General features: G+C 39.5%; 1 protein-coding gene and 1 long non-coding RNA gene across 9 annotated transcripts in view; one reads left to right on the plus strand and one right to left on the minus strand.

The window, feature by feature from the left end:
- Positions 1–24,062, plus strand: part of PALLD (palladin, cytoskeletal associated protein) — a 143,120-nt gene extending 119,058 nt beyond the window's left edge. For 4 of the 5 annotated variants that reach the window (XM_064148805.1, XM_064148802.1, XM_064148804.1 and 1 more), the window contains 10 exons: positions 401–536; positions 3,186–3,287; positions 5,371–5,592; positions 10,295–10,444; positions 15,034–15,128; positions 18,392–18,524; positions 19,478–19,685; positions 20,377–20,542; positions 20,842–20,975; positions 21,945–24,062. In XM_064148805.1, the coding sequence (XP_064004875.1) occupies positions 401–536; positions 3,186–3,287; positions 5,371–5,592; positions 10,295–10,444; positions 15,034–15,128; positions 18,392–18,524; positions 19,478–19,685; positions 20,377–20,542; positions 20,842–20,975; positions 21,945–22,117 (1,519 nt within the window). In that variant the 3' untranslated portion in view covers positions 22,118–24,062. Of the gene's footprint in view, positions 1–400; positions 537–3,185; positions 3,288–5,370; positions 5,593–10,294; positions 10,445–15,033; positions 15,129–18,391; positions 18,525–19,477; positions 19,686–20,376; positions 20,543–20,841; positions 20,976–21,086; positions 21,720–21,944 lie in introns of those variants that run through there. The other variant, XM_064148801.1, reaches the window with a different exon arrangement.
- Positions 2,269–26,558, minus strand: LOC135178183 (uncharacterized). Of its 4 annotated transcripts, none has more exons than XR_010303409.1 (8): positions 26,469–26,558; positions 25,970–26,142; positions 21,816–22,218; positions 18,370–18,517; positions 17,345–17,427; positions 15,834–16,197; positions 12,863–13,033; positions 2,269–3,870 (listed from the first exon to the last, which is right to left on the minus strand). It is a non-coding gene; the product is annotated as an uncharacterized LOC135178183 (long non-coding RNA). The 4 variants fall into 4 exon arrangements; XR_010303410.1 differs by lacking the exon at positions 2,269–3,870 and having other exon boundaries at positions 9,980–13,033; positions 15,834–15,949; positions 16,016–16,197; XR_010303411.1 differs by lacking the exon at positions 2,269–3,870 and having other exon boundaries at positions 9,980–13,033; positions 15,834–15,967; positions 16,016–16,197.
- Between the last annotated feature and the right edge of the window lie 1,365 nt (positions 26,559–27,923).

Here is a 27,923-nt window from a genome sequence, read left to right on the forward strand (position 1 = left end):
TGTCTTACATCTTTCTGATCTTTTTCCCTCTGATACTTGAGAGGAACCCAGTTTATCTTCTGTCCTCACTTATCTAGTCATGCTTTCTCTTTCATGTGCTTTGCTTTATTGTGATTGTTCTTTGAGTTTCCTCTTGGAGTCTACAGTGTTTACAGCCACCACTACACAGTCCTGAGGCCTATTTTAACAAATGTATGAATAAAGTGTAGTTTTCAGCTTTGTTCTTAGACTAACCATTTAAAGAGTGAAGTGAGCTAGAAGGGATAGCGCAGTAAGTAAAATGGCCTCTCATTTCAAAGACACCATGTCGTTTTCTTCACTAATAACAGTGATTCCAGTTAAATTTCTAAGTACTGATGATTTCAGGAAAGTCCATGAATATTTCTGTACTGTTTTGCAGGGGATTTCCCAAGAAAACAGGCAGAACTGCTAGAATAGCATCAGATGAAGAGATTCAGGGGTCAAAAGATGCTGTAATTCAGGATCTGGAAAGAAAACTTCGCTTCAAGGAAGACCTTTTGAACAACGGGCAACCGGTAGAGAAACATAAAATACTCTGGGGAATGGGAGTGGGCATCAGAGGTAGTATCTCGTATATTTATATGGCATATAGAAAAATTGTGTGTAGACTACTTTCATATTTATGTATTTGATATTTTTAAATGCATTTCCAAAGCTGCATTTCCGTAAGAAATGATTGAGAGCATTTTGGCCTAGCACTCCTTCTCCTTTGGGGCAAACTTACTTGGACTTAGCAAAGGGATGGAGGTCTTAAAGATGAAAAATTCATCTAAGAGGCCTGTATGTCCTGTACCTCAAGGGCTTTTTCAGCCTCAGAGCCCATTTGCTTTTGACTGCTCATCACAGGGTGGCTGGCCAGGAAGCATATGTGTAACTCTTTATCAGTCCAGTCCAGGTTCATTCTACCTTTGCCCAGCTGTCAGACAACAAAAATCAAGAGTAGGTGGTTCAGCATACATCATAGGGTATGTAATGAGGTAGTTCATCATAGGAAACAAACTCATTAGGAATCAGTCTACATGAAATCCTGCAGTTGTGGGACTTTTTAAACCAATAAAATAAAAAAAAGAACCTGTAGTACAAATGAACACTGTTCTGTGAGGAGGCAAGGAATGAGGTAAAACAGTTAAGTATGTAGAACAATTGAAATGTACAGGGGCAAAGTTCTGCACTAATTTTTGTGCATTTTAAGATCTATTATACCAAATAAAATACCAAATTCTTCCTGCTTGGAGCTGATGAGAAGCAACTCTCCTAAGACTTGATTACAGTTACTAATTCATAGCTTTGAATGTCTTTGAAGCAGAGATATTTTTAAGAGTAATTTTTAAAGGGTAGACTGTCTCTGCATTTTGCCAGTGAAATGTTTTCAGAAGCATTTGAATGCTTCGGGGTAGCTCTCTGTCACTGAAAGTCAGCATGCTTTGGCTTTCTTAGGACCATGATCAGAAGTTTGCTATGTTTGCTTTGTGTCTGAGATGTGGACTATAGTCTTGTAGTTCAAGACAGCCTATCTACTACACAGCTGTTGGATTACTTAAGTCAATGGAATGAGGTAGGAAAAGTGTTCAGAGTGACTTAGTACTTCTGTATTTGCCTTTCTCTGCTGACTGCATAGGGTTAGGCAGTTTTCTCTGTTAAGCAGAATCACTCTCAGTGTGTAAGTTCCCATTTTTTCAAAGGAGATGGGCGAAGCATGACTGTCAATGCCTGTTTTGGAAAGCGAGGTATTTGGCCTGCACAAATGACTGGAATGTCCTGAGAAAGCCCACGTGGCCTGAAGGGGAAAAAAAAACCCAACATATCAACCCTGATCTTATGATGATGAACCAAGTAAATTCTAGTTTTGCACTCGCCCTGGGGCTTCTGTCTTGCAGATTCCTGTCTTGGGCGATTCCATTTGTGTAATCATGGCTGTGGGCACTTGGAGTGATCACAAAAGAAGTTAAAGTGAATAAAAGTTCATGACTTTGTTAGACACGTGTAACCATGCCAGTATTGGTACTTACTTTTTGTAAGTCTCAGCCTGCTGGTTTAGCTACAATATAACATCTTTTAAAAATCAAAGTAGCTTTTAAAAAATGGTTAGTAAACTAATTTCCATCCTTTGCTTCATGTTTCTGGTAAATGTGGCATTGCATCACTGTTGTGGTTTAGACCCAGCTGGCAGCTGAGCCTCACACAGCCACTTGCAGACAGGCCCCACCAGGATAGGAAAATTGGGAGAAAGAGGCAGAACGCAGTGAGTTGAACGTAAAGAGAATTTAATAGAATAATACAGATTGGAAACAAAGATAACAGTAACACTAATGAAGATTACCTAAAGCACTGACCACCAATGGTCCTGCCATGCTGCAGCCACCTGCTTGCAACCCTTGCTTGCCCCAGCCCTCCCCTTACTGAGAAGGCAGTCAGCATGGTAGCCAATACCCCACTGACTGCTGCAGATGCCTATGCTGGGTGTAGCTTCTCCCAGCTTCTTCTGAAAAGAACCATCTCTCCTAGCCCACCCAGGACAACCATGTAATGAGTCTGCTTTGCGTTTGCCGGCAGTTTTTTTTGGGTGTTGATTTGTGAGAAAGTATCTAAGTGCCTGGAATGTGATATTGACTATAGAAGAATAAAAAAGCTGTACATTTCCTTCACTTCTTTCCCTTCGAATACAAATTGTCTTTGTTAAGCTGTCTCCTTAATTTCTGAAAGAGTAGGAAGAAATATAAATGAGCACCCTTAAAGAATATACTTTTCTGTAAAGCTGTCATATTTTTGACAAAATAATCAAGTGGTGTAGCATCGCCTTAGCATTTTTGGCAGAATCTTCTGCTGTGTGGTACTAATGTAACAATTGAGCAGAACGACTACAAGTAAGATCTGGGATGATTTGACATGCACTTTTTTGATGGCCACACTGATTTAAGCAGTTCCTATTGCTCATTCCAGCCCAAGTTCCTGGCAAGAGGATGGAAACAAATGGCAAAATCGGGGCAAGAGCTGCCTAAGCCAGAAAGGCCACTTGTAATGCCAAAAAAATGCATTACAAACTGCGGTTTCTGTAAGAAACATGTTACTGCTCTCTTTTATTAACGTTACTTAAAACGTAGTTCTTAATGAGAAATAAGACCTTTTCTCCCCTCCTCATCTTCCTTTTATTGTTTTTTGCTCAGAGATTAACATATGAGGAGAAAATGGCTCGTCGATTGCTGGGAGCAGACAGTGCTGCAACAGTCTTCAATATACAGGAGCCAGAAGAAGATCCTGCTGTACAGGTGCCACATAACTGCAATTTCATAGGAAAAAAAGTACTTCTTTCAATTTTTCTTTTACACAGGCTGTGATTCTCTTAAAACAACTCCTATGTAAGATGATAAATATACACAAGATTACAGAAGTCATATGTTGCATATCAGTGAATTAAACCAGAGGATGCCTATTGCTCAGTTTTTCCATACTGTGCAAGGCTGAGAGATCTCAAATGTCTGTTCTCTTCTTTAAACTATTCAATTTATCCTATTCTATCCTGAATATCCTTTCTCTCAAGGAAAAAAATATATCTACTATCTTGAAACTGTCTTCTCTGTATGTTTGTAATCTCTCCTTTTTGGATGCTGACCAGAGATGCAACAGAAGGTCTGCTTGAAAGGCTAGGTACACTCTCTCCATTGTCCACATGCCAGAGCTGCCGTTCAGAAACGGGTAGCATTCATTTGTTTGTGTTACCACATGAAGTATGCTCTCCTGATAAACACTCCGAGAAACTATCATAGATGGCTCTCAGTCCTCCTTCTGCCTCTTGATCTTTTTTTCTGCCCTTGCAGGAAGCTCGCTCTGTTGGTGCTTCTGTAATGAGTCCTGTGGATATTCAAAAGGTTAACAATTTCTCCTTTTTCTGTCTTGCTTTTTTTGTCCCTTTTATTTTCCTCTATCGTCTTTGCCCTTTCCCTTCTGCTGTTCTTGGTTAATAACCAGAGGTCACCTAGCATTAATAACTGGAGATTTGGGCTGCACTCTCCTGAAGGCCTTAAAGTTGTTCTCTCAGCCTGTTTGAGCCAGGCAGCTTAACCACAGTGGCAGTGTGCTTCAGTATCTTTCTGCCCTAAGTTAACATACACTGATACTAACTGCCTTGCATCCAAACCAGCTGCTCTTTATACGTACCGTATGTGCTTCAAGATACACTTTTGTGATAAACTTTTAAGGAGCAATCATGTTTTTAAAATGTCTGCAGTTGACAAAGGTATTTCTCTATTCTTTTATTTTATACCATTATTGAGGGTTATGGTTCTGTAACCAGTCATTGGTGACCTGCATGTTAGTCCAAGGCCAGAGTCGGTGGTAGAGGATGTGAAAGGAGGCTCCATGAGACCTGTTCTATCTTAAATAAAAATACATGTCAGAGACAATTGCCAAAGGTCATCTGAAGGAGTGCCTGAACTTCTGGTGGCTGAGAAAAGCGTTAGCTAATAAAGACTTTTTTCCTCCTCTTTTTTTCTGCTTCTGAGCTTTCTTGTATTCTAGCACTGTCTTTGTTATCACTAAGATTCAAAGAAGGAACTTTTGTACTGTGAAGTAGATAGAACAGGTCAAAAAAGTACCTAACTCTGTATGTCACAATAATGCTTCCCAATACTGGAACAGCAAATGTAAACAAGCAGCAATGCTTTGCACTGGATTAAACTTCCCACTCTTCTTTCTATATCTTTAATATTCTCATGACAAATTTGCTTTTTAAGGGAGAAGTGATATTTTGGCAAAAGGAGACCATGCACCAGGAGTAATGAGAGGCAACTACCATGGACTAGTTACTATCATAGACAAAGCCTCTCCCTCTCCTCTCCCACTCCCTCCTCATTTTTACAAGCAACTGTAAACACAATCTCTTTTAGCTTTCTGGTGCACCCTCCAGTACAGTTCTATGCAAATAGCAGATGTGAACCATATGTTCTTCTGGCCACTTGGAAACAAAAACCACCCTAAATCTGCCTGTACCCTCAAGGAAATATTAGTGTGTTTCTTTTGTCTTTATGAACTGCTTCAGATACTTTTATTCTTATAGACTTTTAATGGAAAGAAAGCATCTAGTGACTTTTCTTCCCCTTATAAATTAGACCTTAAGATAACATTAAATGCCATTTTTGCCTCATACCAGATGGCTTCATTGTTTCATAGAGAAGCTATTGGAGGCACGGATTATAGTGTTTTTCTTCAACAAGATACAGTTTCCTTTTGCATGTAAAAACTTAATGGATTGTCAAAGATCAATGGAATAAAGAACCCTAATATTAGAAACGCATCTTGCTGAGCACAGTGTGTTGAAGCTGGACACTAACATGTACCTTCCTTATTTGACAGGAGTATAAAGTCTCCAGCTTTGAGCAAAGATTGATCAGTGAAATTGAATATAGGCTGGAGAGATCTCCTGTAGAAGAATCGGACGATGAGGTGCAACATGGAGATGAACCTATTGATAACAGTATGTCGCCGTGTTTTGAGATAAAGCTCAAGCATTACAAAATCTTTGAGGGAATGCCAGTCACATTTACATGCAAAGTGGCAGGAAATCCAAAGCCAAAGGTAAGAAAAGCAGGTGAATGTTTCTAGAAACACTCTTCAGAGAAGAGTTTTAGTTTGGTACCTTACGGGAAGCCCCTGGACCCTATGAGCTGTATCTTACGGGAACATTGTCTCTTGATGAGGCATTCCTAGCTAGCATAAACTGCTAAATTTCTTTTGATGTGACTGGAGTTAGTTACATTTTTTTAATGGCAAAAATCCTACTACAAGACTTTAGCTGTTAGTTACTTCCTCCTGAGACATCATCTCAGTTATGTTACCTAGAAGTAATAGTTCTGTCATTTCCAGAGTTACCTTCAGGGTACATCTTTACCACAGGGTGCAGAACAGTACTAGAAAACCCTGTGTGAACTGGCAAACCTCATCAGGTTAACACAGGCACTTAGCTCAAGCACAGCAACAGCCTAATACAAAATATGTTGCTTCTGGTTCAGAACCCAGTGTGTTACCTCTGCATTCTTCAGCATTGTAGAGTTTGTATCTACACACCTTAGCGAGACTATGGAAAGTTAGAGGGAGGCATAGTGAAATACCATGAACTCCTGTATCCTGCAACAGCAAGATGAGTCATAATACTGAGGTTTTAATGATGAGCTTCTGAGTGAGGGTTGGGCCTGGGAAGCATTACCTTTTAGCAAATGTAAAAGTACCAATTGCCTGATGTTAGTAGTCTGGAGTATCTTCCTTTGGTAGGTTGTGTTTAGCATGTCAAAAATTGCTTAGCAATCAACTGACTCATTTGGCAGCAGGCAAACTGCAGTAGCATCTTCAGTATCTTTGCCAAATCCAGTATCTTCCCAGTGAGGTCCCTGTAGCTCTTACATTGACCCCTTATGGATAGGGGCTTTTTTCTCACACAAGATCAAAGATGCCTCATCTCTCAGATAAGACCTTCACAGCAGCAGCCACATCCAAATCTTTCATCTAGTGTAAGTTCAGAATTTCCAACAGAGATAAATGCAAATGACTCTACATGTCCAATGATACTGCACAAACTGTAGAGAGAAATGGACTTTGTCAGGTAGCAGACAAAGAACAGGAGATAAGTAGCCTGTGGCAGTGCAGACCAGAAGAAGCCAGTCTGCAGAATGAGAAATCTATCCCTGCGTGCATTTCAGGAGGTTTTGCTTCGGGTAAGCTCTAATCTTGTCCCACAGACTAAAGCAGATGCAGCACATCAGATGTGTTCATGGAGCACGTTTTCTGGCTTAGTTTCATCTGTAAGGAATCCAATTCTGTGCTCCAAGACCATAACATGATGTGAACCACTGCAAAGTAAGAGGAGCTGATCAGTATACTCATATCAAAATTAAGACACGCACTGAGAAGTCAGCCCAATCTGACTGAAACCAAAGCTTTGATGTCCAGCATTACTTTTGAGTCGACTATACAGAAGATCCTGTTGTGCTGCATAAGGGTGGAAGACAAATGGCTTTGTTGATGTTAGAGGTGCAGTGTGCTGGAGAGGTACTCTTTTTGCCTGAGGCTTATGAGTAAGTTGCTGGATCACTTATGAGTCAGCCTTAGTCAATTTAGCCATTCCTTAATTTTCACAGTTTTCAATTAAGGTGTAGTTTCACAGTCATCTTAATCTGATTTAAGACAGATGAAAGAGGATATCCCCTTTCCCTCACTCGCCTTGTTTTGGCACTAGGGATTGCAGAGCCAAGAAACCACATTGTTAGTGCTTCCTCTAACGCACAGCATTTGAATCCAGATACAACATTCTGTAATTCTGCAGTGTCAAAGCAGGCACATTAAAAAGTGATTTGCTCTTGCACCTGGGACTGTGACCATTTCTTCCATTCACTTGCAGATGCCTTGTGCAATGTATTAAATTGCTTGAGATGGAACCAGTTTCAGTCCTTTTGGATGCTTACTTGTTAGCTGGGCTTTGCAATGTCAAAGGCTGTATCTTCTCCTCATTTGCTGGATCATGCCAAGATTGCAGTTTTGAAATGCTCAGTGGCTAAGGGCTGCCTTTCAGCTGTCATTTGTTGAACCTGAAAGTGATGCCCCTGAATAAATTCTTTACTTTGGCAAATGAAAAGCTGGAAATAATTTACTAACTTGAAGCTCCTCCCTTTTAAGTATTCTGTCAGCTCTGCCAAGGAATGGCTTTGGGAAGGACTGCAGTGTTTCTAAAATCTGGCATTCATTACAAGGGATTTTTTCTGGCTTGATTATTTTTCTCCCTGAACATGCCATATAAATTGAATAGTGATGTGCAAATTCTGTCTTCATAAATGCGACTTTTTAAATGAGTTTTACATTAAATAAGAAAAATAATTTCCACATGAGCGTGAGTGGAGAGGAGGTAGTGTGGAACACCTCTCTTTAAGTGATATTTCTCTTCAGAATTTGGGCAATGCTATCAAAAGGTTGAGATGTGGATGTGGCATAAAGCTCATACTGCTTGCTCTTCACGTGGCCAAATATAATTCTTAGTGATTAAAAATGCCTGTGCTGCCCAAGATCAAACACCCCTTTTGTACTGTGTACTGCGCTGTCTTCTGAAAATCCAGTGCAACTACAAGCCATCCAGACGTAGTGTTCACTGCTTGTGTAGTTTAATGCTACATTTATTAAAAGGTATCCTAGAAAGAACATACTTCATTCCAAGGATCACTGTCTCCAGCAGTAGGAGTATTCTACTTAACTCCATGGCAGATAAAGGCAGTATTAAGAATTTATGGCTCATAAGTAAAACTCAGCAATGCCAGTGCTTTTAAACTTAGTGGAAATAAGTGCGGGACAAGACATGCATCATGTCTGGATAGCTGGTTGTGTTCATATTTGCATATATTTCCATGTAATAATTCCTGGCATGTCTCTGATATTTCTGATAAGTGCATGGTTATTAAATAATTACTACTTAATGCAGCAACTTTCCAAGCAATGTTATGACGCACGTAAAGCATGCAAGTTAAAACTCGTTCTTTGCAATCACATTGTTACCAGCATCCATTAGCATGTGTACATAAGTGATCAAATATCTTTTGCATCTCCAGTAAGTGCCCTGTCAGCAGATGAGGAGACATGACTCAATCTCATGTTAGCACCACAGTGTCTCTGCACAGCTGCTGACAGACAAAATGGGAAACAAGTATAACCAGCTATTGAGGAAATGAAATCACACATAATGCTCATTAATCCATACATGGTAATTGATTTTTAAGGGAAATTTCTACTTATTCCTTATTAAGTCAATTTGTGAATTTTAACATATATCCTTAACTTCTCCCCCCCTCAGGTGAGTGAATTTAGAACTTGAAATGTTGAAGAATGTGGCATGTTAAAAACTCTTTCAGGAATTGTGCTTTGTCACTTCCATTTTTACTGGAGAGCTGGCACTCTTTCTTTCCTCATGGTAACATCTAAACACCCACTTCAAGAAATAGACTGGGGAAGAGGTGCATGTTGTTTTCATGCTAAGTGAGACTGCAGTAGTCATGCGACCAGGACAAATACAGTTGTACTTTGTACAAGCTGACCTCCAAAGATCCTGTAGGTATTGGCACAAATGCCTTAAGAAATACTGAATTGCTGATCTTACGGTGTAATGCACGCTTCAAAAGGGACAAGTAAATAATGTTCGGCTGAAATATGGGTTTCAGGAGCTGACTACCACCTTCCTAGTCCAAAATGCCTTACGTATTCCTCTGTGGGTTTTCATGCATACACCATAATTTTCTTTTAGTTCCAGCAATTTTCAGTTTGGGATTTTATATTATCTTTAAAATGTAGCCCAAAAAGACCTCAAAGTTAGATAAAAATATCTGAGTTTGATTTTTTTACCTCAAGTTTCAGGCATTAAAAATATACACATACTTTTGTGTAATTCATGGATTATAACAAGATGATATTCTGCATACATCATTCTCTTAATTTTTCTTTTTTGGCTCACTGAAAGTAGCTGTTGGGGTCAGCCAGAGAATGAAATTATACATCAAAAGTAATGGAAAAGACCTCCTTGTAACTTCTCTGTACAACATGGAATTCTCCTGGTGTTGGCATACAGAAAGCTCTCCATATGCTGACTAGCTTATGTAAAGGTGTCCATTGCTGTAGATGCCTGTCACACTGGGCTGACATTGCTGGTTTCAATCACGTAATTATATAAAGCTGGCTGGTCCCTGCGTTGAACACCCAGCACAAGTGAGTGAATCCCCTTCTGGCTGTTTGGTCCAGTGCAGTCCAGTCAGCCTAATGGTGATGGGAGGAAACTGGTGTTGTAACAGTGAGATAGTTACTTGTTTTTGACTCATCATCAAATGAATTATTCCTTGGTTTATGTCTTTATTTTCTGAAAAGAGACCAGTAGCATTCTTATGTTCTTTCTGAAACAACTTCAGATTTCAGTGAAATAAAAATTATTAATCTCCTCTGAAACAGAACTTTTCCTCATAGTTCCATTTATTTTCAGTTCTTGGTACATTCATCTGCTGTTCTGTCCTTGGGAAGAGCACAGCTTTTGTGCTTGTGTAAGTTCCTTTGGTAAATGGTCATGCTGCCATCCTTCCTCTGTAAACAACTGCTGATCTGTAACTTGGCTTAGTGGTTTGTGGAATGGGGTTCTGCACTTTCACTAGTTGATCAAATTAGTTATAATGCTTACTCAAAGTTTGCAGCAGGTAAGGTTCATTAGCACTATTAATTGATAAATGATGACAGTGACTCATGCCTCCTCTATTTCCTGCAGATTTACTGGTTTAAAGATGGGAAGCAAATTTCTAAACGAAGTGATCACTACCGAATGCAAAGAGAACCTGATGGAACTTGCTTGTTGCATACTCCAGCCTCCACCCTGGATGATGATGGGAACTACACTATTATGGCTGCTAACCCACAGGTAAATGAAGGTTTGGCTCCAGAGCAAACATGCTTCTGGACATAAATCTTCAGAAAACTATCTCATCTTACGTTTTCATGATTTAATTAAGTGATGAAGTCATCATAAAGTATTTAAATTAGATTTCTGTTTTCAACTTGCATCAGTAGGGTGGGACCTTTCTATCTCCACGAGATTAGCAACTCAGCAGCATTTTTTTTCCTATGGTTTGAAGTTTCAGAGAGGAGGGGGTGTTGTTTTTAAAGCATTCTTCCACCGTTTGTTTCAGCTGATAGCATCTTGGTATCCTAACTGAGCGTGGATAGCACACATACTATAAAGGAAAAAAAATGCAGTTTGTGGGCAGGAATAACCCAATCCAGTAATTTCATTTTTCTTCTGTTAACACTGCTCACTGACTGAGGCCAACGTTTTGCAATCACTGGGAGTACATCGCTCCTCAACATGTTTACATTAGGCAGCAGTTGTAATTCTGCAAGGCAAAAAATTCTCACACTTATTATGTAGCCGGAAGGAGTTCTGTGTTGTCTTGGAGGCTTGCTGATAATTTTTTCTGAAACACAGGGTGTTGCTAGGTTTGTAATATTATGTTCTTCACAAACCCGTTACAAGAGCTGAGGTATACAGCAGAAACCCACTTTGTGCATTGGACATAGCTGAACTTGCAGCTTACACATGCTATGGAAGTAACTTTTTCAACCCATTTTTCCTGCAGCACGGTAAACTGAGGAGAAAGGTTTGCCCACGAGAAACCAAGGCAGTAACACAGGGATGTAATGAAATTATTTTCTTCTGTAGAACTAAATATTTTGCCAAGACCAGGTCTGCAAGTAGAATCTCACTGTAAAAGAACAAACTGTATCACTGAGACAGTTTAATCTAAACAGGAGTGTTGTGCTCTGTTATGGATGTTGCTAGGTTACCTAGCATGACACTGCCATTTTTGCCTTGCTCTTTAACTGTCAATCCTGCTCATATTGCAGTGTGCTTGTGAATATGTGGGATTGTACACACAGATGCAGGAGTTTGGGGCTAGACTCAACAAACTGGAGCGTTTAGGTAGTTTAAAGATTATTTCTACACATGCAAATAAAAGAAAGAAATAAGGCCAAGGGAATTCTTCAAGCTGGGAGCTTTTACACATAGATGACTATTGTATTATAACACTTGGTTTGATTTAAATTGTGGAAACTCACAGCAGCTTTTAAAATGATAAAATGATAAATAGATATCTACATGCTCAAAGAAGGAAGTGCTTCCTGCTCATCTTCCTCTAAGTGTTTTGTTGTTGCATAGAGTACACAGTGCATTCAACAACATGCAGTGGACAGATTGATAGTGGATTTTCAGATGGACTAAATGAGTTGGTTTTGTATTTTAGTTATTGCTAACTTGGGGATTGAAAAACTGGTTTTGTTAAATGATAAAATTCTGCATCTGTAACTTTCTTCCCCTCTTTGGAAAAGAGCCAGAAGCATCTTTCTCTGGCTCCCCTAAACAAAACATCTGTTTCAGCAAGCCCATTCTGTTCTCCCTCACAGTGTAATTGCCAAGCAAACATACTTATCTCTTCCACTGTTTGCTAGGTTTTACTATGCATTTAACAGTACAATGGAGGCAAAGAAAGCCTAGGAGTTAATCTACTGGCCTTTCACACTCAAATATCTGGATTCCAATTCTTATAAGTCATCCTGAGTGGAAATAATTTTGGCATAGCTTTCTTAGTTCTAATGGAAAGTTGTCCACATCTCAAAGCTATCGCAAACTCAGGCAAATTTGGCAACCTTTCCTTAAGAAAAGCAAAATACCTAAATAGAAGGGAGCCTACATCAGGACTTTGATGGACTGGTAGATATTTAATAGGCTGTTGCTGTGTTTTGTCCATTGCTATTGGAACCACCAAACTACAGAGCAAAAAGACTTATTCTCAGCTGATAGAAACTGATTTCAGTAAAGCGAAGTCTATTAAAGCTTTGCCAGCTAATGCCATCTCACGATCTGGACTAATATCACAGGATATATGTAAGTAAAATGAGGTGTTGACACACCTTGGAAATCATCCGTGGTTGTTAACAGCACAGGCACCACTGCCTGTGATGTCAAGCACAGCAATCTGGAATTAAGGCTCTAACACACCTCTGGGGGTTGCAGTAAAACTTGCCATATAACTTAATCCAGAGCAAACTGATCCTGGGCCTAGACAAACACAAAACATAGCCTGTTTTAGGTCTTTAGTTACAGGTTACCTCCCTTAACTGAGGTCTTTCCATGAGCTAGTGGCATGGGCTTGAAGTCAAGTCCTTATTTTCAACTTCTTTTCCTTTTTATCCCATTCTCTCCATGTTTCTGCACTATGCACTCACAGTCCTCAGACTGGAATTCCCTTAATTTCTAATAGGACATTTTCTCATTTCTTACTTCCCACTCATTGCTTCCTTCTCATTCATCCCATGACTATTGCAAAGCTTTGGCTTCTTGCTTGCTCGTAGCTGTCCAGATTCTTCACTGTCCTTTTGTGTTTCCATTTGTGATGCCTTCATGTATTGAGATATGCAGAAATTATTCCAGAATGTGTGAACTGAGCAACACCTGCCAGAAAAAGATCAATATGTAGGGGTGCATAAAATAGAAATGCATTTCTTCCAGATGTTTTTAATGGTCCTACAACAGACATAAAAAAACATCTCTTGCTTAAGAAATTGCTGCAGGTCATGCACAATAGCTTCTTCTAACACAACTACTTTTCTTGTGGTCATGGGAATAAAAACGGGACAGAGAGAGAGACTTCATTTCTAACTGGCTATTGCCATGTGAAGGCTGCTTGTGACCCAGTGAAATCTTTTTTTTTGGATGGGCTTTGACCAGTTGTTAATGAACAGCTATTTGCAACCCCTGAATTACTATTGCAAAAATACTTGTCATTTTTATGATGACAGATTTCAGTGTGGAGCTTGCAGCTTTGAACTGCAGTACACTGCACAGCTGATGTAGATATTGTCTTACTGCTACCTGCTGTATCAAAGAAGCTATTTGAAGCTATGTTTTGAAAAACTCTAAAACTTACAAGTATATGAAATTTTACTACAATACTACTTTTCTCTAGAGCTTTTACATTTGTATCTGTTGTGTATATTTATATTAATACCACCAGATGCTTTTACCCCAGACATAGTGAATCCTGCGGAGCCCTGGCTGGCAGCAGTTCTGCCTGTAGGCAGTCCCATCCCAAATTGGCTACCTCTAGTGACTGTGGTAGATAATTCTTCTTTTTTTTTTTTTTTTTTTTAAATTTTCTTATCACATAAACAAAGCAAAGAAAAATAAAAGGGGATTAAATACAGCAGAACCTATGTGTTATTTAAAGCTTTATCATTCACTGAAAACAACCTAGATGTGTGAACCATCTCCCATGCCCACCTGTGTAGTTGTCTGCCTCACTGTGATTCCTGCCCCCAACCCAGGCTTGCTCTTCAGACAGGACCCTTCAAGTACTGTTCTTTTTAGTTTTTACGTTCACAGGGCCAGAGGTAGAGCCGTGGCCTCACCAGATCAAGGGGATCAATCTACTTTGGAGGTAGCAGCTCTGTTGTTAACCACAAGCTCTTAACCATGTGCCATTTTCATAGAATCACAGAATCACTCAGGCTGGAATAGACCTCTGAGATCAAGTCCAGACTTAACACCACCACATCAACTAGACCATGGCACTAAGTGCCACATCCAGTCTTTCTTTAAACATCTCCAGGGACAGCAATTCTACCATTCTACCACCTCCCTTGGCAGTTCATTCCAGTGTCTAATTACCCTTCTCATGAGGAATTGTTTCCTAACATCCAACCTAAATCGCTCCTGGCACAGCTTCATGTCCTGTCCTCTCATCTAGTCACAAGTTGCCTGGGAGAGGAGCCTGACCCCCACCTTACTACAACTTCCCTTCAGGTAGTTGTAGCGTGTGATAAGGTTCCCCCTGAGTCACCTCTTCTCCAGGCTGAAACAACCCCAGATCTCTCAGCCTCTCCTCATAAGACTTTCCCTCCAGTCCCTCCACCAGTCTTGTTGCTCTCCTCTGGACCCACTCCAACACCTCAACATCTTTTTTGAGGTGAGGCCTCACCAGTGCCAAGTACATGATCAGAATTACATCCCTAGTCCTGCTGGCCACACTCTTCCTGATGCAAGCATGTTCAAGATCTTGTTGTCTACTGTTCACTTGTATACACAGAGAAACCTGCCACCCACACCAAAAACTTAGTAAATATACTGATTTAAGGACATAATTGCCAGTAGTACTTGTAATCTTTTTTTAAAGACAAACTTCCAGCTGCAACATTTTATCTGGAACTGTGTCACAGTCGCTATTATTCCAGTCTGTTCTGTGTTAAATTGGAAGCTGGTAAAAAAGTTTAGTATCAGAAGACATCTTAAAAAGTGTTTTCCAATGACTGTGCAAAAAGAGGTTGTATTACAGAGTCTGCAATAAGTGGGCAAAAAAAATCAGCTTGAATGTTTATTTAAGTCTTTTTATATTTATATTTTTATATTTAAGTCTTTAAGTCCTTTAATATTCCTCTTCTTCATCACCATAACAGGGCAGAATAAGTTGCACGGGCAGGCTGATGGTTCAAGCTGTAAATCAAAGAGGCCGCAGTCCTTGGTCACCCTCTGGTCAGCCTCATATAAGAAGGTACCTACTTCTGGTTTGCTTTCTTGTTTTGTTTGTTTGAGAGTGGGTGGATTGGTTTGGTTGCTTTTTGTTTTAAAAATATTTGCTTTGCATAGTTATTATGGTAGCATAAAGAACGTGAAGTAAGAGGACACGTTACAAGTATAGAAATGTGACCCCTGCTGACTAAAAATTCCTGCAAAGCTTGCACACTTACTGAAGTGTAAAGCAAACTCTGAAACGACTTGAATTTGCAGAGTCCATAATTATGCCTGTCTCCTCCTTTCTTTGTGATGTTCACTAATTGTTCCTTATCTCAAAGTACATTATCAGCTGCTGGGAGGGACCTTGCTACTTAGGTTTTCTAAAACACCTCACTTAACAGCCTGTACCTTATCCAGCTCTTAATAAGTATTCATTTAAAGAAACAGCAGTAATAACTGCATGCCAAAGAAGTTTATTAGATTTACATTGGAAATATTTTAATATTTCAGGGATTTCAGTTCAGGTTCTTATAAGGAATAGTGAGTCAGAAATAAAGTATTAAACTTATCTTTGGTGAATTTAGAGATGTTCACGTATGAAGCTCTGGTTTTATGTTTTAGGACCATATAAGGGAATTTTCCCTTCAAATGCCTTTTTTTTCATTACCCCACAGTATTTATGAGGCTCTTTAGCACAGCTTAAGCATCTTCAGACAATACAAAAATATTTCATTTTGCTTACCCAAACAGAAGAGCCTTCAAGGCAGGCAGTATGAGCACTCTAGGTCTGGATCTGACTGTGATGAGGCACCTGTTCTGCTTTGCAGTCACAACGGCCAGAGTCTCAGTAGGTTCCAGCTGGAACATACAGAATCGCTGTGATTACACAGACAGTGTGCAACAACTTGTAGCAAGTAGCAGTACCTGTATGTGCTGTAGGACTGCTGTATGCAGATAATTGGACAGTAGTAGTGAGGGCAGTTGTTTCCAGGATCCTGTGTAAAGCTTAGTCTCAATCCCTTGGAACTTGTGATGCTCAACATTGTAGCATTAAGACACTAAGGTGTCTTGCAGTGCACTGCAGCCAGAGCTTCAAATAAATTATCCTAAAATGCAAGAAGTTTAAGGAAGATTTAAAAAAAATCAGTATTCCTGTTGTCCCTGCTCTCAAATGAAGGATTAATTGGAACTTAATCTCCTTTATCCCAAATCAGTGATCATTGTCATACGGTCAGTCATACGCTATTCCCTAGCTTCTTCCTCACTTAAATTGCACCATACAAATGGGTGGACATTTCCCTGGACAGATCTGACACATGGATGTTAGCGTGGCTGAAACCAATCTTTGCAATTGGATGCTCACATCACAACTCTATAAAGAACCCACAACTAAACCACGGTATTCTAGTCTGTTGCAATTTTTCATTCCTAGACATCTGAAGTACTTGTCTCCACTCATGTAATTATTTCTTTAAAACCACAGCACGCTTTAGGATGAAAATAAGCTTCATTTCACCTCTCAAGGTAAAGGCCTAAAAGCAGCCTGCTATTTCAGCAGTAAATTTACAGCGGGGTAAAAAGCAAAGCATTATTTCTTATTCTAGACTAAACAGCATGCTGATGTAGAGTTTCCTTTCAGATATGCAATCTGAAAACTTACTTTCACAATTCGAGACCACACTATCAGAAAAAAAAAGTCTTTGGTCACAAAACTTTTTAGCCTTTTTGTTTTCCACTCCGTTTGGTGTAAATTCCAGCCTGCCCACCCCCTACCTCAGTTCTGACCAGTGATGCCTTTTTACACAACTGCAGCAGTGAGCTCTGGCCCTTTCAGAAGGCCTTTCACATTCCCGTGGTGCTAGTTAACCTAGACACAAAGGAGCACTACTTCTGCTTCACTAGTGTCTTATTGACAATATCTGGGACAGGATGGCGACAGAAAGAAGGGAGGGCAACAACAAAGAAGGAAAAATAAACCAAATTCAAGCAACTCTAAGAGTGCATGTAGAGTGCTTCTCTTTCATACAGAATTACAGCATCTTGTTTCCCGAATGTAATAGCTTTTTTTAACTTTGTGCATTATGAATTATTTTAGCCTTAAGAAACCACGGCCAGCAGAAAATGCAGTACAGCCACATGCACTCTTGCAGGTATACTGCAGATGCTGGCCAAAATAGAACCACTGGCAAAAGTTAACAGGAAATGGATTCAGAAAATAGAATTCTGCTGTAAAATGGCATTCATAGAAGTTACCTTGGAGGATGTTTGAATAGCTTGTCTTCACTACAGCAGGATGTTACTACAGGTAGTTCAGTCCAGCATGGAAACCATTCAAGCTGATCAAGGCAAGGACAAAAACTGGTCTAAAATTTTGTTTCAGTTACAAGTTGCTTTGATTACTGAATCACACAACTGGAATAACACTAGTTGTGTTTGGAATAATAATGCAGTTAAACAAGGGTTCACCTAGAAATACATTTGAGAGATCAAATTAACAGGCAAGACTAGCTAGTACTGAGAATGGATTTAACGACATTGTGAAAGCTTCAGGTGGATGACGCTGTCTGGAGACAGGAGTTATTTTCCCTTCTTTTTATTTTTTTTGCTTTAACTTTTTATAGTACTTCATCAAGAACAATTTAACAACTTACTTAAAATCACACATGTGGATTTTTATTGTTTTGACTGACAGTGTTGAAGAATATCTCAAACAAAACCTTAAATGAGGAATAAATATCCACAGCACTTTAATCCACAGAAAATGGTGAAGATGAAAAATAAGCCTGATGTGAAAAAAGTCTCTTTTCAACTGAGATGATCTAGCTTTTAGCTGCTGTTTTCTGAAAGGCAAACCACTGAGGGACAGGACCTGCACACTCTGGTGTAACCAGGAACAGCTAAGGGTTTTAATACATGGGGCGAACTGAAACTATATGCTAAGACCTCCTGATGTATTTTATTAGTATTACTTTTTAGAGTTAGCCTTTAAATCACTGAAATACAATCATGTGTGAATAAACTATTTTTACATGTAATTATTCTATAGCAAGATTTTCCAGATTATATTTTGCCATTAATTAATTGCAAAATTAAATGAATGAATGAAATGAATTGAAATATGCAGTATCTTAATTACCTCATTCTGATCCAAATGCTACCAATGACTGTGTGTGAATATGGACTGATCACAGTATAGGTCAAAGAAGTGATTTAAGATTCAAAGCAGTCTAATACATGAGTTTGGTTCTTCTGATTTAGCAAAGAAAACAATAATTTACCTTTATTTCATGTTATTTTAAGACCACGATCTCGATCAAGGGACAGTGGTGATGAAAATGAACCAATTCAGGAACGATTCTTCCGGCCTCATTTTCTGCAGGCTCCTGGAGACCTGACTGTTCAAGAAGGAAAGCTGTGCAGAATGGACTGCAAGGCAAGTATGACACATAGGTTGGCAGCAGCCTTTCAAGAACATTAGCTGACTCAAAACGACATTAGTCTTTGTAAAGCTCTTTTACCTACTGGCGGTTCTAGTGACTGTCAATAGTTAACCAATCTCACTACTTAAGTGGAAGCAGGCCATAGAAGATTGTCTCCTCTCCAATGGAAGTGCTTCAGGCAAATCTTGTAGCTCACAGTAAAAGGACTTTTAGAATTCAGCTGTACTGGGCGGTGGAGGCGAGCAGCACACACTATAAAGACAACGTGCTATTCCCTTTTTTTTTAAATCCTTTTATTACTTGAGGTTCAGTCCTCCTCTAGAGTTTCAAACAATATAATCTTGGTTTATGACTTTGCCTAACAGAATTAATAAAAGCTGGGATGACTTCTGTTTACTTTATGCTGACATATTTAGGGGAAGCTATTTGTTTCCAAGCAAATTGCACAGCTTTCAGAGGAACAAGACTTGTTCACACAGACCCAGCTAGTGCAGGCAGTGCAGTCACTAGGTAACACCTAGGTGGAATGGAACTCAGAGTTCAATAATAAGTCAGCTACCATCTTTTTGTCTGCAAGATTCTCAGAGGAAGTTAATCTAGAAAAGAGTAGCTGCTCATTCCACCTGAACAGTAAACAATGAAAAAAGACAACAGGTGTCATCTTGCCTTTTGTTTTGCAATGTATTATTATTTAGCTTCTCGCCTATCTAAACATTGATCTTTTTTTAAGTCACACTCATAAGACATCATGGAATTCAGGGAGTTGGCCTGAAAGTGTATGAACAGAACTGAGCCAATGTGTAATTCAGGACAGAATTAGATCTTTAAATCTTCTTGTACACCTGCAGTAGCAAACAAAACCAAACTTCTCTGAAGTAGCAAGTCGGGACTCCTCCAGTGTTGCATATGGCTAAAACCAATTCCCATTATTCTGTTTACACTTAAGGTTAGTGGATTACCGACTCCAGATTTAAGCTGGCAACTGAATGGAAGACCAATTCGCCCTGATAGTTCCCACAAAATGCTGGTGCGTGAGAACGGCGTGCACTCCTTGATCATAGAGCCCGTCACAGCCAGAGATGCCGGAATCTACACGTGCATTGCTACCAATCGAGCTGGTGAAAACACATTCAGCCTGGAGCTCATTGTTGCAGGTAACATCTTTGCGCTAGGCTGCCACAGGGAGCATTGCAAGGGTAAGAGGAAATGGGAAACCCCAGTGCTGTCACATTATGTGCTTAAAGGGTAAGGGGGGAGGCAAAGGAAACCTGGCAGTAACAGACCTACAGTATAGTTACACGTGATATGTTTATGTCGTGTGGTGATGTGAATTGACTGACAAGTGACCTCTGTGCACACAGTTTGTTGCCATAGCAAAGACCACAGTTGAGATCCCTTATTTGAATAGGGATTTCGATAGCAATTTGTGCAGACTTGTACCTGCCAGTGGGTAGCTGGTAGGACAAGCTGTGTGTTTTGCAGCGTATTAGACTAATGCCATGCTGACCTTCTGGTAGCGTAGTTCTTCTGTAATTAAAAGCCCAACCTTCTATGGAATACGAAGGGGCACTGTTTACACAGCCAGTCTTCATACTCCATATTTCAATTAATTGATGGATGGAGGAGTAACCACTCAACCCTGTTAGTGCTGACTTCTCCTCTATTAAAACACTGATACAGCTGTTTTCTTCATATGAACCAGGACTGAATTCTGTGTTTAATGAAGACAACACTGAAGCTGTCTACCACTTAGATTTCTCATAACTGATTTTTAACATGTTGCTGAAAGAAAGGCTACCTATTCACAGACTAGTGTCAAGGTGACTGCTATCTTTATTTTCACAGCTAAGGAAGTACACAAAGCACCTGTGTTTATAGAGAAGCTACAAAACACAGGTGTGACTGAGGGATTCCCAGTGCGACTGGAGTGTCGAATCTCGGGGGAGCCATCACCTCAGATATTCTGGAAGAAGGAGAACGAGTCGCTCACATACAACACTGACCGAGTGAGGTTAGACAATCTATCCTGTAGCACAAATGAAAACCCAGAAGGTCATCAGAATGCTACGTATGAACGGCAGCTTGTAAATATTAACTAGTTATTGTAATAATTTATTACATTTACCAAATATGGGGCCAGATTGGTGCCTGACTCAGTTTTGTTTTCCATCCTTGGGCTTAAACAAATGTCTTTGCACTTGAAGCAAGTGGAAAAGGAAATTTCCTCATCTAGAACGTAGACTTACAGAAATGTACTGGTGAAAATGTAGGCTTCTAAGTAAAGCTATTTTCTGCTTTTCTCTTATTCAGCATGCACCAAGACAACTATGGCTACATTTGCCTGTTGATTCAAGGAGCTACAAAGGAGGATGCTGGCTGGTATACTGTGTCAGCCAAGAATGAGGCTGGGATTGTGTCTTGCACTGCCAGACTGGATGTTTATAGTAAGTGACTTCTATTTTCATGATCACCTTAACCCCCTCAAAATCAACAGTTCTCTAAGTTTCAGTTTGTTTACAGTATGGTTTACATTGGTCTCTTTCTTTTGTTTATAGTTTCTCCTCAATAGTAACGATCCACATCAAGACAACAAATGCTCTGTCAAAGTATATTCACCATCTTTCAGCTAAAAAAAACAAGCATGCAAGCTTCTTGATTTTGCTTAGTATATTAAATATAGCTAATTAACAGCAGATAATGGCATGACTACATTACTTTTGTGGATCATCATTACTATTGCTCTGCCTAGCACTTCCCTAACCTTTTGTCTTTCTCTGTACAGTAGTCTGTAATACACCTGTGACAGCTACCAGGAGTGTCGTAGATGTTTTATGGCTTTGTGCTTAATTATTCAGTTTGTTTCAAAGCAGCTCCTTGTATAGTGAATATTTCTTAAACCAAAATCTCTTACCAGTCTTCTCATAAGTACAAACTGAGGGGTGGGGGATGGAGAGAAACTGGAATGATTAGTGATGGTGTCTGTGGTAGCAGTGGTACTTGTGAATTAGAGACCTGGCTTCAGCATACAGGGGAGGGGGACAATGGTAACCAGATGATTTCCTTTCATATATAACAACTAACCCTGGAACAGGCCTGTTACTGTAATGTTAGTGCACAGAATCAAATCCCCCTGCTCTTACCCTTCCCAGTGATAAAAGAAAAGTAGAAAGCACTGCCAAAAAGGCCAAGTAGCAAACACAGACACCATTGTTTCTACTTACCACATCTGAAGGTGAAACTAGATGCTGCGAAAAGGAAACCATCAAGATATGAAACAAACTTACCTTTGATATAATGGTTTTCTTCTGCTCAGAAATTTGCCTCTCCTTTACAAAGGGTTGCCTGTGCATCTGGCATGCTTTGTTGCACAGCATGAGATGGCTAACGTATTTTCTTTCCTTTCTAATCTATAGCTCAGTGGCAACAACCACCTCAAACAACCAAGCCAAAGAAGGTGCGGCCCTCAGCCAGTCGGTATGCTGCACTTTGTGACCAAGGACTAGACATCAAAGCAGCTTTCCAGCCTGAAGCAAATCCAGTCCATCTGACAATGCCATCTGGCTTGGTAGAGAGCGATGATCTGTAGATCCAGCTGCCACTTCCATCATTTTCTTTCAAAGCAGAAACACTGAAAGCCATTGCCTTGACCAATGATACTTCTATGTCACTTTATGCAAAGGCAGACACCTTCAAGTACGAAAGAAAAACAACACAATAACCATGTATTCCTTATTCATTATACCAAATTAGAAGAATAGATAGATTATTAATAGAAATTTACACATTGCACAACAACTCACATTCACCAGTTCCTTACACCTAAGTTGCTTCAGCCCTTGTGAATAACCCTTTTCATAAAGGCCAAACTACACAGACAGATCTTTCAGAAGAGAACTCTATTTATCACTACGTGCCTTCAACAGCAGTAAGTAGAAGATACAAAAACCATGGCACAAGATGTTTTATTTGAGGCCATTAGAATGTATGGTTATCTAGAGTTCTAAAATGGCAATGCATTCTGAGAGCTACAACCAACAAGTGCAATATTGTAAGAATAGAACAGGAAGGGACAAGAAAGAGACGGGAGAAAATGCTGTATCTCTGCCAACTGCCTTCCCTTCTACAACAACATCATCATCTTGCCTTAAATGCTGTTAAGTGTGGACAATTCTACAAAGCAACATCAACACCGTAACTTTGAATTTTTTTGTATTTTTCCTTTTTGCCGTCTAGGAGGAGGCTTTACTTACCAGCATACAGCAAAGACAGTCCAAGAGTAACTAATTTAACCTCTTCAAGATAAAGAAGAAAAAGAGCTGACATGCAGTAACAAGTCTACTTCAGACTCTAAATACTAGTAACTAGACAGGGAAGAAATGCCGAGAGTACGAACCACTGCAATATGTCACTGCGGGGAGTGGGAGCAGGACAGGGCAAGAGGGTGCAGCTCTCTAATGATTTTCTGAGGACAGTCTGTAACATTGTGGAACCCCCTTCAAGAATCTGAAATTCTAGGGTGAGCGGAAAACGAGCAAGTGCATGTATGGGATGTTCGACTGTTTAAAGTTTGTGTAACATGTACGAGGATTTTGGAAACGTACAGTAAGTGAAAAGTGGGCTGAGACTGCAATAATGCATTTCAATGACACATTCACACACAAGTGCCAAGCTTACAGATCTGAGGAAGCAGAAAATGAAGATGGACAAAAATAACATCAAATCTGCGTCTTTCTGTTTCGCAACACATCTCTGGTACATTTCTTTTTTTTTTCCTTCTGACTGTAGACAAGTGACAGCTCTTTTATTGGGCAGAGTCTGTGTGCTGTAGCTGAAAAGTCTGAAGGCTACTTTGAGTGCAAGGCTCCATCACGCTGGAGCCCGACTGAAGTCAGGCCTGACTAGTTAGTTTTAAATTAGAATCAAATGGATTTCAGACGAACAGGATGGAGGGAAGAATTACTAGGTCTGACAAGGTAAAAAAGCCTATTTGATGGTACGAGCTATGAAAGGAAAACACTGTATTCCTTGTATGAAGCATGGTATCTTCCATTATTTATAATAAAAGTGCTGAGATTCTTCATCTCAGTCCAGTTACTCAGACATCCTGTACTTAGGGTTGTTCTTTTTACTTTTTTAATTGTGTACACCATATACTGCATTAGTGCTATACGTGTATTGCTTTGTAAGTACACAGAGTTTGTTTTGTGTTTTAGTGACTAATAAACTTTAGCACCTAAGGTAGTACTGTTCCGGTGCAGGATGTGACCAGTTACGGGGATCGTTAATCTAGATTAACGCCGTAGGCTGTCATCTGGGAATAATTTGATTCTATTCTAGGAAGAGTATGTCATATCATTTGCCAAATTTTTCTTGACTGTGACATGCTAATTTTAGGTTTTTTTTGTTTAGCTTCACTAGCATTATTTTGCCACCCTTTATTCGTATTTATAAAAAATTGTATTATCGTTACTTTGGATTGTTGTGCTGATATAATGTGGGTTTAACAACAATAAATATTACACAACTAGAAAGTTTTCCTTCTGGTAAAGACTATTAACTCTTCCATTAAAAGCGTGCAGGTGCAAGAGTTACAAATTTTAAACGTGAAGAGTGCAGACAAAATGAGGGCAATACACTGCACCTCAAAATGTCTAGGACTTAACAGAATTCTCTGCATGTGCCCTAGAATCTTGTCTAAACACAACAGAAGAGCAAGATCCATAAATTCTCAGAAACCTTTGACAAACATAAGTACCTAAAGATGCTTTTTAAGAGGTTAGAAAATATGTATCTAGTAATGCAATAGGATTATCACTTAGAACTACTTTGAAGCAAAGAGCGTGGCCCAAGCACTGCTGAATTCATTTAAGAACAGTCTTCTAAGAAGGCAATATCCACATTTAAGAAGTGAAATGTTAAGATTTACTTTTAAACCCCTGAATATGAACTAACTTCATCTTTTCTGTGCAAAGACAACAGGAAAAATGCAAAATAGCAAATTTTTTTTCTTCTAGGTTTACGTTACAAAGATTAAGCACCATGAACAGAATTATCACAGCAACTGAGTCCTGACACTGACAGTGATGCTGCAGCTGGAAGCAATGGATTTCTTTCTGCTTACAGTAAATCTGTCTTTGGCTTAGAGACTAAAAAATTGAGACTGCTCTTGTGAGCTGGTTTAAGATGAGGTCATCATCGCTTTTTGCCTCTGTACGTATGTACAGACACACACTGAAATAGTAAATCACATCTCTAAGCAGCAAAGTTGTTTTTATGAAAACATTCAGCTGTGCTGTTACTCGGTTACTGCGACTGTTTGGGTTTACAAAGGCAGAGATACAAGTGTGGCATGAGAAAACTACATAGTTTCTAAACCAAAAATCTGAGATTCTTGAAAGCATCAAAGTAACTTTCAGAAGCTTAATCTCCTTCCACAAACTCCATCAATACAGATAGTGTGACATGAAAGTATACTTCTATAATTTTGTAGGACTTAAAGCCTAAGCTTTCGTAAGACTTAGTTAAGCTAGGGAAAGGCTTTAAGTTATTTAGGAAGCTTCTCCATCCAAATGTGTTCTAAGTGACTGAAGACTCAATGCAACTGCACTCAGGATGATGACTCAAAACTGTCAAAAGCACTAACGACTAGTGAGGTGCAAATTTCCACTTGCATGAAGGTTTTTCTCAGCTGGTGGCGTATTTTAGCACATAGTGCCCAAGATTTCATGACATCAACCATTAGTTAATATGCACAATTTTTCTCATTATAGTCAGTAGGGGCATGGGGATCAAAGCTATATAGCTCAATTTGAAACTCTATCTTAGAAATCATAGTTTCTTTCTACATTGTCTCTTTCAAAGACCATTTTAATTCAGTTGGGTTGTATGCCAATAACTACCTTGATTGCCCCTGCATGGACACTCTATCCTTATCCCCAGCAGCCCAAATGGATTTAATATGCAGCACTTGAGGTCATGACACTGAGGACCAGTGGCATGCTCTGGCCTGCTCAGATTATGCACATTGACAACAGACCTGATGTGCTGTCTCATCATTAAGCTGTACATGCAATGGGCAGAATGTGATGACATTTAGCTCCTTCTCCTAAGCCAGCTGCAGCAAAAAGCCCTCCCTCTGCACAGTTTTTCTGTTTGAGCATAATCATGAACACAGGCACATACAGCAGATGAAAACACAGCTCCTGCCCTAAGAAATTTACAGTCTGTTCCAGGCAAAACATAATACTCTTTAATGTGTCTTAAAACTATACCTCTCATACAGAACTAAACCAGCATTTGCATCCTCTTACAGAAGTGACTAATACATAAAAAACCAATCCCATACTGCACTAGATCTCTAACAAAAATGTGAGTGTTTGTAATACAATGCTAAGTTCACACTTTGAGCAGAAAAGCCAGGGTGCAAAAGTAGCCTTACCTGTAGAGCAGCGATTTCAGCAGCTGTGCAGAGAACAGTGAATGAACTTCAGTCTAGCACCACCAGGAAGGATAATTTTTTTGCCTTAATCGATCAAATGCAGCAGAGCCGATGAAGTCATGCAACTGTTGTCACTGTCTAGTTTCGCAGTAGTGTGAGAAGTCCAGAAACAGCTGCAGAACAAGAAAGGAGAAGAAAACAGGAGCACATGGCCATTACTCAGAATGGTGACATGACTTAGAGCAGGAGCTCTACAAATCTCATCACACTGACTGGATTAGGTTGGGGGGATTTTTGTTCCCTGAAATAATTCTGTTAAACACACAAGTAAGCATACTGCCAAGCTGTTTTGATTGGACTCCCGGCCCAGACATAGCTGAGTATTTCTACAAAGATCTGAAGGTACAAAACTGCATTGCCAAGGATGGGACCTTCCACAGATACTGCAAAGAGTGTTGCAAATACCTCATCAGACTTGCCATATGAGCAGGCAACATACCTCTATTCCAGGAGAAGCAGCAGTGGATTTTGGAGATCGCTTCTATCTGCAGAGGTTGTCCAAGTCACTGCTGGAATAATTTGTAGGAAAGGGCCTGCATAAGAGAAACTTGTTACCACACTGCTCTATAGATTAATGCACAGTTCTCTTTAGTAACACACTAACTTCCTCCTACAGTATTTCAGATTCATTAAACATTTTTGTAACACAGTAAAAACCTACAATGGTTTTATATTTCTTAATTTCACTATTAATTTCAGCTGTACAGTCTCTGATCATTTATTAATTCATGTATAATAAATAAAAACTACAATAAAATCCAGTATTTCCATCACTACAGCTGTTATTAAATACAAAGATCTTGAACTGTACATGAATACTGCCATTTTGGGTAAGGAACAACAGCAGCTTTCAAAAATTTCACTTTACAAAGTTGCAGATCTACTTTCCACTAGGAAAACAGTGTACATAATGTACACCTCCAAATCAAACCCAGGCTCTGTTACTTGTTTCCTCTCAAAGTTCTGTTTACAACAAGCATAGCAGTTAAAAATCTTAACAGAACAGTTGTTTTTAAGCTTTTTCTTAGTAGCAAATCCATTAAATAACCAATTTCATAAAAGCAGAAGAAAGGTTTAATCTGTGATTAATGTTTTCTTGCAGCATATAAAAACAGCTATAAGAAAAGGCACAGCTACTGCTAGTAACTGTTACTTTAAAATAATGGGCAGTCTTTACATCATAAACCAGATGAGTGTCATTATGCTTCCAGTCACCAATTCCAAGGACTAAGACATCAACACTTTGTCTTTGCCCAGGCCAAGTGTCACTGAAGCCCAAGGTGAAGCAAAAAGGACACAAACTTCAACAAACACAACAATGAAAAATGTTGATGATCAGTGCAGCTCCACTGCCCTCAGGTGAAAGCTCAGATGTGTCCTGGCTACTTTGGCAGTTGTCAAGACAGGGTTCAGGACTGAACTCCCACTAAGCATGGTCGACCTCAACGTGCAAGGCAGAGGAAGCAGCAGTTAATACAGCTAAAATACAGCTCCTATTTGCAACAGAGTGAGGGAAGCTCAAAGGAGTTGTCTATCTCATAGGCAGCATTAAGTTTATTACCACGTCAATGCAAACACCTCTTCATGAATAGCTTTAGCCGAAAATACCTGAAAATAAAACTCACCTCACACTAGTAATGCAGTATATTGAGTTCTCCCCCAGTTGAAAGACACCCTTCTAATTAATCAGTGAGAAATACATGCATATGATAAGTGCTACTGGAAGCTCAACAACACAGCACCAGTAAGAAAGGCACAATGGTGCTACCGGAAACAAAGATATTACAGAAAACTTAGCTATAGAAAACCTTTGCAAAACCACGTCACAGATTACCCTGGCTAATCTAATATTTCCAAATTGACTGAATATAGCAAAACACCTAGCATGACCTCC

This window comes from Pogoniulus pusillus, chromosome 9 (assembly GCF_015220805.1).
Source record: "Pogoniulus pusillus isolate bPogPus1 chromosome 9, bPogPus1.pri, whole genome shotgun sequence".
NCBI lineage: Eukaryota > Metazoa > Chordata > Aves > Piciformes > Lybiidae > Pogoniulus > Pogoniulus pusillus.